Here is a 13,151-nt window from a genome sequence, read left to right as displayed (position 1 = left end):
GTATACAGGTCGACCTAATAAAGTGGTCATTGAGTGTAGGTTTAACAATAAATTCTCTTGTTAAGTCTCACTCATATAAGATGGTTTGACAGTGCTATACAAAATAATTTGAGAATAGGACAGTCAGATAAACAAAAGAGAGAAACAAAACCAGGCCAAGGGTTATTAAAACAGATAATATGCATGTTGTCGTGAGCCACGGACCCCTTGCCGAGCTCAGACCTCACCATGAGGTGTCTCGGGGACGAACTCAAGTACTCCGAACGTCCTGGAGCCCTGGTAAGTTCTACTGAACTTCCAGCCCAGTCTCGAAGTGAAGGGTGTGATGCAAATCTGGTAATCGATTTCCTGTATTCAATGTATTCCTCTAAAGACTCTTTATCACCTATGATTATAGTAAGATATACTTTATTATAATCAATCAAAAGAATAGAGTTATACAGATTACAGTGTACATATCATCTTTTGCAGTTTGCTAATCACATGCAAGTTACATATACCCCTCTTAGCTCTTTCTAAATTACCTTTCCACCACGATGTTTAAAAATCAAGGTACACCCTTCCTATATCCATCCTCTTTGGCCTTAGCCTTATCCTATAGCTCCCCCTTCTTGACGTTTAAAAAGAAACTATTCCTATAATATTATATTTATCTAAATATGATAATTTCTCTACATTTTTCTACTTTATATAGTACCCTAATGAGAAATAAAAGATATATAAAAGTAAACTTATAATATGTTACTTTTCCTACTAATATAGATTATAATTACCACTCCAGCTTGGTTATAGTTGTTCTGCGAGGCTCTTTCTTCACCAGCTCGTAGATATCTTCTGAAGCCGAATTCTGGGATCCTGCTCTAAGGTCTAAAAGCTTATTCCTTATATATCTTTTTTGCATACAAAAGTGTACCTTTTTTGATAAGAAATGCCCCCATTATGTCAAGCGGGAAGACATTTATCTTTTATATAACCTGTTTTTTAATGATCATATTAATTATTTCTGTTTTTCCAATTGTCATTTTCTCATACCTCAAAAGAACTGTCCCCAATATTTTATTTCATGGGCCCCTCTGGTTTGGGAATTTCCACCATCTTAATATACGAGTGGAAAAACACTAGCCCTTATGTTGTTTTTAATGAACCTATTCATCACTGGTGTCTGTGTCAGTTTCATAATCTCTCCTTGACTTCCTCCAAACTTTGGTCTCATGCAAGCCAGACGTTAAAGCCTGCCACCATCTCAACACCCTCTTCAGGTGCCCCTTTTTGTGGCGCCTTAAGGGATCTACAAAGGACATCCAGCCAATAGCTGAGTGTAAATCATCTGCCATTAATCATTAATTTTCTTTCGGTATTGACATCCCTTCCGTTTTCCTTATTTTTGTTTTTCTTTAGCCAGGCATTGTGCCCCTCCCCTGTAGGGTTGGGGTATTCTCAGTCAGAACTTTAACCTTGCTCCCCCGACTTCAGACTCCTCTACTGACAAGTATAGCTGCTCATTCTCTGAACCACATATTTTTCTTCTTACGGGCGTTCTTACTACCACCTCGATGGCGTGTGCGAGGGGTTAACAATGCATTCCTTTCTAACCCATCCCCCGTCAATCTCTCATCAGGGGGGCCTAGGGCCGGGTCCTCGACAATGTGATGACTTTAATGTGAGTGTGTAACACTTGGAATAATCAAATAAACAAGATTGGTCAGCACAATTGAAAGACTTCCGTAGATATTGAATATGGGTTTTCCAACGTGATTGTGGGGGTCATATCTCACTTTTTGTTTAATCCAAATAAAAGCTAAAAGGGTAACTAGAATACCAATCAACAGGCACTTGTCCCTCAGAAATTTTCTCCACCGAGGATGCTGAGGATACTGTCAAATGTCCGGGGGTCAATATTAAGAAAACCAGGTAAAGTAGATATCATCTTAATTTTATTGTAAAACAAAGAATAGCAATGCATTTGATTCATTCAATACATTTATATGAGCATTAGAAGTTTTTCAATGTTTTTTTCCCCCCCTTCACAGTAACCAGTGCCTCCATCTCAATCTCCCTCCCTTCCCTAATGTTTAACACTGAAAACATTCAGAACACAATATTACATTTACTTTTTAAATGGATTTCTTTATAGCATTAACTTTGATATAATATTTCCCTTTTCAGAGAGATAGATCATTACATTTCTATACATTTCTGGACACTCAAAGCGTTTACAGTGATGAGGGGGAAACTCGCCTCAACCACCACCCATCTGTTGCACCCACCTGGGTACCCACATTTTGAGGATAATTTCACCAGAGGGAAGATTCCAGCAGCAACTAAATTTTTCCCAGGAGGGTCTCCCATTCTACTTCAAAGTTTCTATGTACCACAGTAGAAGTTCCCAAATGTTTAATGGTGAGGTCGGGGTATGTTGTGCCATGTGACATGGGGTCAATTGTTATGTGATGTTTTCACCTGATTGGAAACAAGCTAGGCTGCTGTAGATCACATTGCACACCCCCATACACACCCTCCTTCACCTCGGATTTCAACGGATTAGTTTCAGGTCAATTTCTTGCTATGTTTATATCCCAGTGTATTTTGCCTTCCATTTACAGTAGGTGCATTTCCCCATAATATTGTATCTGTCATAAGCATGCATCTGTTGAACATTGCATTAAAAACCAGCAATTTGAACCATCTGTGGCATTACTGAAGACAGTGCTTACAAAATCACTAAACTTGGCTATCAAACATTGCATATTTGTAAGTTGTCTTGCTTGACAAAGGGGCTATTGTCATTGATTATTTGATTGATTATCTTTAACCATAATTAGCTAGACCAGCTTGCAAGCAAGTATAGTCAACTTTAATCCAGTTAAAGTTGGTAAATACAACTACTTAATAGAAAACGGTTTATTCTATTTTTTTGTGATTTTGTTTTATGACAAGAGTATACAATAGGAAATTCACAGTATTGTTACCTATTAGAGTTGCTTCAGAAAGTATTCAGTTTGCACACTGTATTGTGATTTAAATTTAAATGGATAAAATAGCTATTTTTATACAATAAAAATAAAAACATGGAAAGATATTTTTGCAAATGTATTAAAAATCATGACCCTTAATTCAATACTTTATAGAAGCCCCTTTGGCAGCAATTGCAGCTTTGAGTCTTCTTAGGTAAGTCTCTACAAGCCTTGCACATCTAGATTTGGGCAGTTTATCCCATTCTTCCTGGCAGATCCTCTCAAGCTCCGTCACATTAGGAAGAGTCTGTGAACTGCCATCTTCAGGTCTCATGTTCTCTGGGCTTTAAGTCTGGGCCTTGGCTGGGCCACTCAAGGACAGTCAAAGTCTCCAGCATTGTCTTGGCTGTCTGCTTCAGGCCACTGTCGTGCTGAAAGGTGAACCGTCACCCCAGTCTGAGGTCACATGCACTCCTGAGCAGGTTTTCTCCTGCTCCAGAGTGCACACAACCTCTCTGCATCTGGTTGGATTCATCTTCCCTCAATTCTGACCAGTCTGCCTGTCCGTGCCGCTGTTTTTGTGAAGACACCATCTTTCCCTCTTTGAAGGCCGGCAAATGTGTCAAAAAAGCCAGAATCACTATGACAGGACAGCTTGCAAGCTTTTATGTTAAGGGCAGTTTGTAAGCCTCTAAACTTTATTTTGCTTTTGTCAGTGTGACAGGTTGAAAATATTGATAATGGTAATGTTATAGTTGAAATATTATTTGAATATCATCATTAAATAACATCAAACTAGCTACCTAGCTGACATTAGCTAACGTTAATGTCAGCTGACTAAATAGAAGACTAATGACTAGCTAGCTAGCTAATTAACGTTAGTCTCAACAAGAAAAATCATTTGATTGCTGTGTTTGTTTAAGATAATATGTGTAGTGTTATCTTGTGTACTATTTGCTAACTAACTATTCAGCTAAATCTACACTCACCAAGCCGTTTATCAGGAACATTCTTACTTTATTACACCTACTTATTCATGTGATTATCTGATCAGCCAATTGTGTGGCAGCAGTGCAATGCATACAATCATGTAGATACAGGTCAGGAGCTTCATTCAATGTTCACCTCAACCATCAGAATGGGGCAAAAAATGTATCTTTAGACTTTGACCATGGAATGATTGTTGGTGGCAGCAGGGTGGTTTGAGTATCTCAGAAACTGCTGATCTCCTGGGATTTTCACACACACTAGTCTCTAGAGTTTGCAAAGAATGGTGCAAAAAACAAAACAAAATCCAATGAGCAGCAGTTCTGCAGACAGAAATGCCTTGTTAATTAGAGACGTCAGAGGAGAATGGCCAGACTGGTCAAAGCTAGGAAGGTGACAGTAACGCAAATAACCACTCATTACAACAGTGGTATGCAGAAGAGCATCTCTGAACACACAACACATCATAACTTTAAGTGGATAGGCTACAGCAGTAGAAGTCTAAATAATAAGTCTAATAAATACCTAATGAGTGTATTTCAACAAAAAAAAGCTATTTTTATATACTGTATGTATGAAAAATGTAATATTTCAAGCTCAAGCTTGTGTCACTACCCAGTTTGCCAGTGTAGATGACCAGCACCTTCTGACAGCAATTGCTCAGTTTATTTACAATGGACAGGCACAGTTAGGGGCGGCACAGATAGTGCAGTGCACCTCACAGCAAGGAGGTCCTGGGTTCGAATCCTGGTCGGCCGGGGCCTCTCTGTGTGGAGTTTGCATGTTCTCCCCGTGTTCGCGTGGGTTTCCTCCCACAGTCCAAAGACATGCAGGTTAGGTTGATTGGAGAGTCTAAATTGCCTGTGGGTATGAGTGTGTGAGTGAATGGTGTGTGGGCTGTATATTACATTTTGGTGAAAGTAAATGTAGTATAAGAGATGTATTTCTCCAACTCTGGTAGTCTACACACAATACATTGAAATGTCTGAACAACAGCGGAGCTCCAATGGGGCCCAGGGCGGGTGCATCCATGACCAACAATACAAGGAGCCTTTTAAACTCAGCCGCACTTGCTCTATGCACCTGTATGGACAATTTAAACTTCATTCTTCTCGATGCAGCCTCTTCTCATGTGTTCTTTTTTTTGGCTAGCCTTCCACGTTACCCTTTGCATTATCGTAAATTGTGCCCCCAAAGCTGTGTCAGACGCCAAAGACTTGTTAGCTTAGAATTTGCCATTATGTTGGTGTTCTGGAACAGTCCTCCATAAAACCTTTGCGCTGTCTAACTATCTTCAAAAGGAGTCGATGGATCCAGGCATACTTGAACTTGTAGACAACTGTTTGTTAACATGGAAAAATGTGCAACAGACCTGTTAAAAAAGGCATGTACAAATACAGAATATGCGAGTAAGGAAAAAAAAAAAAGGGGAGCGATTGATGAGCTACCTGATGAGCCAATGCCAAATCCTCAGGCCCATTTCAAAGTACAGACATATTTCTAAGTTCTGAACGCATTTGTAACACAGCCCAAGGAGAGATTTGCTGATGTGAGGAAAATGGCATCAAATACAATATATAAACATACAATAGCTTATTATGATGATGATGTCTGTGCGTCAGATGTGCATGATGAATACTGTTCTAAAATTGCAAGTTGGCGACTGGTCAGGTTTTAGCCTTCCTTGTTGCTAATGACATGAATAGAGCATTTCAAAACCTGGCAACATTGAATCACATTTATCTCAATTCTTGTGAACAGTGTGCAAGCAGGCTAAAGCTATTGAAAACATACATGCGCTCAACAATGACCGAGGAGCGTCTTTCACAGCTTGCACTTGTCTTTATCGAGAGCGAAGTGAAAAAGAATATTGATCTGGAAAAAGTTGAAATGGAAAAAATGAAACAAAGATTACTTTGTAGGACTGAGGCATGTATGGTAGGCTATGGTGGATGTTAAATTAAACTAGAGATGTGAATTTCCTCAAGAAAATGTGGAGTGTGATTGCAGCTATGCAGCCTATGTAATGTAAAAATTTATAAGTAATGGCAGTTTAAACAAAAAATGTAAATTCTGTCACCACTGTAGATACAGAATCTCTCCATTCTTATTTTTTTTATACTGTCTACATAATTTCCTGCATTCTATAGCATTGATTGATATAGTATTGGGTCGGCAACCCTAGTCCTGGAGAGCCGCAGGGTGTGCTGGTTTTTGTTTTCACCTTAACCTCAGCATCTGATTGACACCCAATAACCGAGGTGAGGCGAGTTAGCTCCAGGACCAGGGTTGCTGACCTGATGAATCAGCAAAGACCTTTGTTTTGCCCACCGTGGTCATTACATTAACATTACATTAATGGCATTTGGCTGACGCTCTTATCCAGAGCGACTTAGTTGATTTTAGACTAAGCAGGAGACAATCCTGGAACAATACAGGGTTAAGGGCCTAGCTCAATGGCCCAAAGGCTGTGCAGATCTAATTGTAGCTACAACGGTGATCGAACCAGCTACCTAGTAGGTGCCAGTCATGGACCACTACGCTACAGCACTCTTGGTCATAAGCATAAATAACATCTTAAAATAGTAAAAAACATCATGGACATCAAACCTGTAAGCAAGCACAGATGCTGTAGGGCCAAAGCATCCCTCCCATTTTGTTAGCATTTTACATAAGTATTTATACACTTTAAAAACCAGAATCTGGCATATTTATAAATATAGAATCATGTTTTGGCATCACCTTTTTCCTTTAGCTTTTTCCAAAACCTTCATGCACAATGCAACCTTGAATGGACAAAACACTAAAGTGTGACCAACTGAATGAACAGTACTTCCAACAAGGAAGCCAGGCAATAACACACAAAAAAAAGAAAAAAAAAAGAAAAGAAAGAAAGCACACACCTTGCAGCCGCATACATCTTATCTACAAACAAATATGTGAATGACAGTGATATCCATGGCATAAGAATGTCTTGCGCTCTTGGGACATTTGACCAATTTTTCAGGACAATTTCATCCCAGCACCTATATATTCATTGTAAATGGCTCTGGATTAAGGCATGTATTATTAGGAAGGAAGGAAAAGAAATGGAAAAAATTTAACTTCAAAAATTAAACTGCTTTATGGCATACCTTTTTTATTTATTTAATTTTGGATTTTAACACACATAATTAAAAGGAATACATCAACATTTGGAGAAATGTTTCCAACAGACTGAAGGACACGCATGTTATAGTTCCAAATGTCTAACTTCTCTGAAAACAACATCTTTTGTTTAAAAAAAAAAAAAAAAAATTCCCCACAGGCGTTTTTGAAATACACGATACCTCGTGTAAATACGACAACTTTGGGGTTGCTGTAAGGTGTATTTCTTCACTTTGAAGAAGGTAGGCTACTGACTATAGGCTTCAAGTCTTTATGCTAAGCTAACACGTTGTGCTGAGATGGAAACCAAGTCAGTAAATGCACAAAAACTAAAATGAAATCAAACATCTCGTCTTCGTCCGAAAAAAGGTACATTTCCCAAAACATTGGTATATTCCTTTAGGAAAACACAATACATTTCACACAAACTAATTGATTCAATTGAATTTCAAATTCCTTTCTTTTGGAAGGACTGTATAAAAAAAGACCAAAGCAATCAAATAAAATGGTAGCACAAAACTGAAGCAACCAGATCTATATAGAGGTCAATTTTACCACCTTTAAATGCAGTGAGGTTTGGAAAAAGGAACTGCCTAACCAGCCAGAGCATTAGCAGGACCAACAGCAAGACCTCTGCTATTACCAAGGGAAATTCAGACCCATTGTCTCATATGAGAAAGATGATGTCGCTGGACACCATGACCTGGTTGTCATCTTGCATGCAGTCCAGAGCAGCCTGCACCTCAGCGGGGGTGAAAGCAGTTTTGTTGCCCTTGTTGATAGTTTCCATCAGCGCATTGATGGTAACAGACTGTGCATGGGCAGAGTGGAAGGTCTCCAGCAGCGCTGCCTTAAACTCCTTCAACCTGCAAGAAAAGATAAGAGTTCACTTTTGACATCTCATTTCAGGGTTTCACTTGAGCCTAACGAAAGATGTGTGGGTCAGCAGAGTACAGAAATGCTGTTAAGGACATTCACTTGCAATTCATTAATTATTAAAAAATCTCTCTCACACACACACACACACACACACACACACACACACACACAAGTTCAATATGTTCGGTGTTTGTACGTCAGTTTAAAACATTTTATTGTCTGTTTTGGTGTCACATGAAGTTGAGCCGAGTCAAATCAGTCTTTCAAAGAACTTCCAATCTTCAAGTTATCTGTATGTTTAATTATTAATATTGGTTATTTAAATTATTAATGAAACTTTTGGTTAGATATTTCAGATTGCTTGGTTTTTGTCCTGACATGCAGTATGAATTGTGGGACCTTATATACACATTTTAGTAATTTAGTAGGTGTCATATACACAGGTGTGTGCCTTTCTAAACAATGTCCAATCAATTCAATTTGACACAGGTGGACTCCAATAAAGTTCTAGACACATCCTAAGGATAATGAAAGCAATTAGGATGCACAATAAAGTACAATGAAGGGATCTGAATACTTTCTGAAGCCACGATGTATGGGCCTTTACACGATTAGCATTTGTCCCAAAGTAATTTACCAATTAAAGTAATGGCATAGTGTCACTCAACAAATCGCTTTGATTCACGGGAATAAAAGTTAATGTTTGTAACATATTGCATGGATCCAATTTATGGAAATAATAATAGCCTCTGCTGCCAGGTTAATGCTATGCAAATAACCGAATAAAAATAAAACTGCTCCAGGATAAACTCACCTGTCTGCAGTCATCTGCATCTGCCCATCTTGTTCTGTGGGCTCCATTGCCTCCTCGCTGGCCCTTGGGGTCCCAGCTTGAACTGTGGGACCAATCAAGGTATGCCGTTTGAAGCACCACAATCAACATTTCAATCAGCAATTGAAACAAAATGAATCAATCACATGGAAGCTATACACAAAAAACAAAATACACCACTAGATACCAATTATCACCATATGTACACTCACCGAGCACTTTATTAGGAACATTTTTACTTACTTATTCATGTAATTATCTAATCAGTCAATTGTGTGGCAGCAGCGCAATGCATACAATTATGTAGATATGTTATGGGTCAGGAGCTTCAGTTCACCATCAGAATGGGAAAAAAATGTCTCTAAGTGACTTTGACCATGGAATGATTGTTGGTGGTTTGAGTATCTCAAACTGCTGACCTCCTGGATTTTTCACACACAGAGTTTGGAAAGAATGGTGCAAAAAATAATAATAAAAATAATAAGTTTTATTAAAAATTTAAACATTTTATTCTAAATTTGAAAATATTAAGGAAATGGAATAGTTATTCTACAGGTGCAAAAGCATGGTTAAGACATCAAACTGTGATGCATGCAAGCATCCCTAATCGCCTCGGAATCACGATTCGGGGAGAGAGATGCACGGCATGAAGGCTTCCGAGGCAGGGTTTCAATAGCGTTTCCACAATAACACACGGGAATTGACGATAAAAAGGGTACCGTTGACCACCGAATTGGGAGAATTTTTTTATATATATATATAAATAAAAAAAATTCTCCCAATTCGGTGGTCAACTGTACCCTTTTTATCGTCAATTCCCGTGTTATTATAATTTTTTTTATAAAAGGGCAGTCCTCAAGATACTTACTTTCAGGATGTTCCTGCACTTCTGTAAAATCATAGGGGTCATATGGGTCACTTCCCTGAGGTCTCGTCTCAGCAGAACGGCGACTCCTTACAGGCCAGAAAAAACATAAGAGCAGCCAATAAATTTATATTTGCCATTTTAAGTGTAAATACAAAAATTTAGTCAAGGATACTTGCCTAAACAAGGATCTCAAACTCTGAGGGCCACAGCATGTTTCCAGTGCATTTCAGCACTGCAACTGAAGCAATTGTTTGGTGAGTCTACACACCTGGTTTCAAAGGTGTTTGGCTGCCGAATAAAACAAAGCCACAAAACTTTCAGAGAATGCAGGACTTGAATTTGAGATCCCTGCTGTAACAGACAGATGCAAGATACCAGATGTACTGTATTTGAAAACGAAATAATTCAAATAAATGTACACATGAAATGCTTTGTATTACTTGATCTATAATAGCAATATCATCATTAAATACATTTATCCCCTTCGCGGCTTCCACTGAACGGACACGACGGCGGCCCCACGAGACAGCTCGATTCAGATGTTCAGTGCTCCTGCAACCACACACCAAAAGGAAGTTTTTGTTCCAAATTCATTACCAAGTGAAACCAGGGAAGTAAATAAAGAATGGGTTTCCAACGAAAAAGAGAAAATTATTAGATACCAACTATGCTGAGAGCTGAGCCTTATGCTGATTAACAAGTCTAGTGTTTAAGTAGGATGAGAAGCACCCCCACTGCCCCGAGACAATAGTAAAGAGGTGTTGATAGCGCAGGGATAAGCAGGAATGTGTCTGACCCGCTATTCAGTAGAAAACTGAATGACAGAGGAGGGGAAATCAAAGAGATAGCATGTTTTAGGACTACAAAGAAAGTACAAAACACTCCCAGAGAGGAAACTTTGTGAACTCGTAACTTGTATCTTCTTATGAGCAAACAATTACACAACCCTGTTCTCCAAACAATGTGTATCTATATTGATTCATTTTAATTTGTTATTTTAAAGTTTATATTGGTCCATTGCAAGGTTTAAGTCTTTGATGAACCAGATAGTGAGGTTACCTTAACAGCAGGAGGAGTAAAATCCTCACTGCAATAACTGTAATAGCCAACAAAAACAAAAAATTGCACCTGTATCTGTAGTTTATTAAAGCATTTCCATTCTTGGAGACCTTTACTGTCACTCAGCTACATTTCAAAAGTAAAATATCCTACTTTTCACTACACAGCAACACGTCTCGTTAATGCATTGTCTAAAATAGCTCAAAGAAATCCCAATGAATATTGTGACGGCCCTCTCGTATCCGTTTCTGGTTTTTCCTTTTGCTTGTCTTTCAAGTGGCTGGCTGAGGAACAAGAGGGTCATCAGGTTAACGAGGTGCACCTGCGGCCAGAGGCTTTGTGCTTAAAACATCTGCCATTCCTGCAGTTGGGGCTTCCTTCCTCCCATGCTGACAAGCCTTTTTGTTTGACTGACTAACATTTACATGTATCCATTCACATTCAATTTATGCACCTACATTAAATACATGACACATAGCTCTACACACCTCATTACCAATTTTTGTATGTTCTGTTATCTTTTGTATTATTAAATTCTATTATTTTGTTATATCTTAAACTGGTGTGTGTCCTTTATGTTACGATTTACGAGCGATCATAACAATATAGATGGACTTTTAAAGTTTGAAAATACAAAAACAAATCTGAGGTAGAATATCCTCCATATTTCAGTTATAGTTATATTTAAATCCAAACGGCAACTTCTTTTGGCCAGTCAGTATATATAGGAGATGCCAGTGCTAACGAGGTTAGGTGCTGCGGGGGAAGATAACCTGTACCCTCACATTTGCCACCTGGTGGTGGTTGTCTGAAAAGCAAACCCAAAACCACTATGGATTATGGGCAATCTTGCTACAAATGACTGCCACTACATCACTTTACCAGAAGTCCTCACCATTCGCAAAATACTGTCCCCCGTACTAAGAACAGGTTCTTGCATATCCAGTGCTTTCATCAGCTTGGGGCAATTGCTTATATTTTCAAATAATTCCATTAAAAATCCAATGTTTTGTACTTAAGTTGCCTAATGAAGTATTTCAAATGTTTTTTGAGGCATATTTGAAAGTAGTTGCAAATATTCCTAAAATGCATTTTCAAATGCATATTCTAATTGAAAATACTAGCATAGTATTTTTAAACGTTGAATTTCTAATTTAAAAAGTTATTAAAATACTTTACATATGTATTTGACCCAGGTCTGCCCCCTAATGACAGGATAACAGCCACTAAGGGACAGAGAAGCACTGTCTGACCTCTTCCTTGGGGGCTGAGACACTCCTTGCCCTTCTTCATCATCATCATCTTCCTCACATTGTGTGTCCTGGCCCTCCTGCTTGGAGCGCCGCCTGGCTTTCTCCAGGACCTAGAAGGAGATGGCCAAAAGGGATTTTTGCAGAAACAGGAACAAACTGCCCTTTTCACATTACAACAGGGGTACATAAACACATTCCTAGAAGGGCTGGAATTTACATTGGTTTTCATACCAATTACAATATCCACTGGGGGTTGGCTACACTCCTGCTTCAAGCCTAGTAAATCTTTGAAGATTAGCAAGGTTATTGATTTGGAAAGGCAGTTAGGACCGGAGTTACTCATTGGTCTGCAGTGTTCATTCCCAGTCCACAGTCAATCCCCAACTTCACTATCATTTACACATGCCTAGCTAGAACTGATGCTGAAAGAGTTATGACTGCAAGTTCTAGACAGCTTGATTGTGCAGTGAAAATAAAACAAGAGACTGATGGAGCCAGGGTGAAATCTCAGTCCAATAAATATGTTGGTCCTTGAGCAAAATCCAGATGGTTCTGCTGCAGAACTCAACTGGAGACACGCAAAAACACAAGCTAAATTGTGAATCACTTGTTTGCAGGTACAGTACAGAGTCTTTTAAGGTTCAGTTTGTCAAAAATAGTGATAGACATGATGTGCATTTTATACTGAACGTTACAGCTGATTGAACCCTAACTTACTTGGTAATATCTTTGAAACAGTGAAAAAGCAAAACATTTCCATTTTTTTAAAATCCATTCATAGAGTTCAGGACACAAACATCTTTATTCTTCCAGCATTCATTCCCTCAAAATTAAAGGCCCTGATGAACTGTAATTAGACTAAAATATCAGACTATTCCCAATAAACAAATGTTCCTATAAGTTCTGTAGTAATACAAATACTGAGATGAAAATAGTTATATTTAATGTTGTTTTGAATTCATGCACAAACTTAGGGCAGGTCTCATGAGACATGTTTTCGGCAGGAGTCAAACCTAAAGATGGATCACTGCAAATTCAACATTAGGGATGCACCGCGAAACCCGGCTCTAAAGGGGAACTGATCCTCAATGAGTAAAACCCAGAGTATCGGTTCAGCGGTCTGAACTGTAGAAATTGGAGAGTGAGCATCCTCACAACAGAATGCAATAGTT

At 38.7% G+C, this 13,151-nt stretch overlaps 1 protein-coding gene across 1 annotated transcript in view; it reads right to left on the bottom strand.

Annotated features, from left to right (window-relative positions):
* Positions 1–7,060: 7,060 nt before the first annotated feature.
* mcm3 (minichromosome maintenance complex component 3) overlaps positions 7,061–13,151 on the bottom strand; it is a 48,523-nt gene continuing 42,432 nt past the window's right edge. The window contains exons 14-17 of the mRNA XM_061241975.1: positions 11,980–12,089; positions 9,668–9,753; positions 8,782–8,863; positions 7,061–7,954 (exon numbers count right to left, since the gene is read on the bottom strand). Of these exons, the coding sequence (XP_061097959.1) occupies positions 7,756–7,954; positions 8,782–8,863; positions 9,668–9,753; positions 11,980–12,089 (477 nt within the window). The 3' untranslated portion in view covers positions 7,061–7,755. The remainder of the gene's footprint in view (positions 7,955–8,781; positions 8,864–9,667; positions 9,754–11,979; positions 12,090–13,151) is intronic.

The sequence above is a fragment of the Conger conger genome, chromosome 5 (genome assembly GCF_963514075.1).
Source record: "Conger conger chromosome 5, fConCon1.1, whole genome shotgun sequence".
NCBI lineage: Eukaryota > Metazoa > Chordata > Actinopteri > Anguilliformes > Congridae > Conger > Conger conger.
This window is presented reverse-complemented; position numbering and strand designations above follow the sequence as displayed.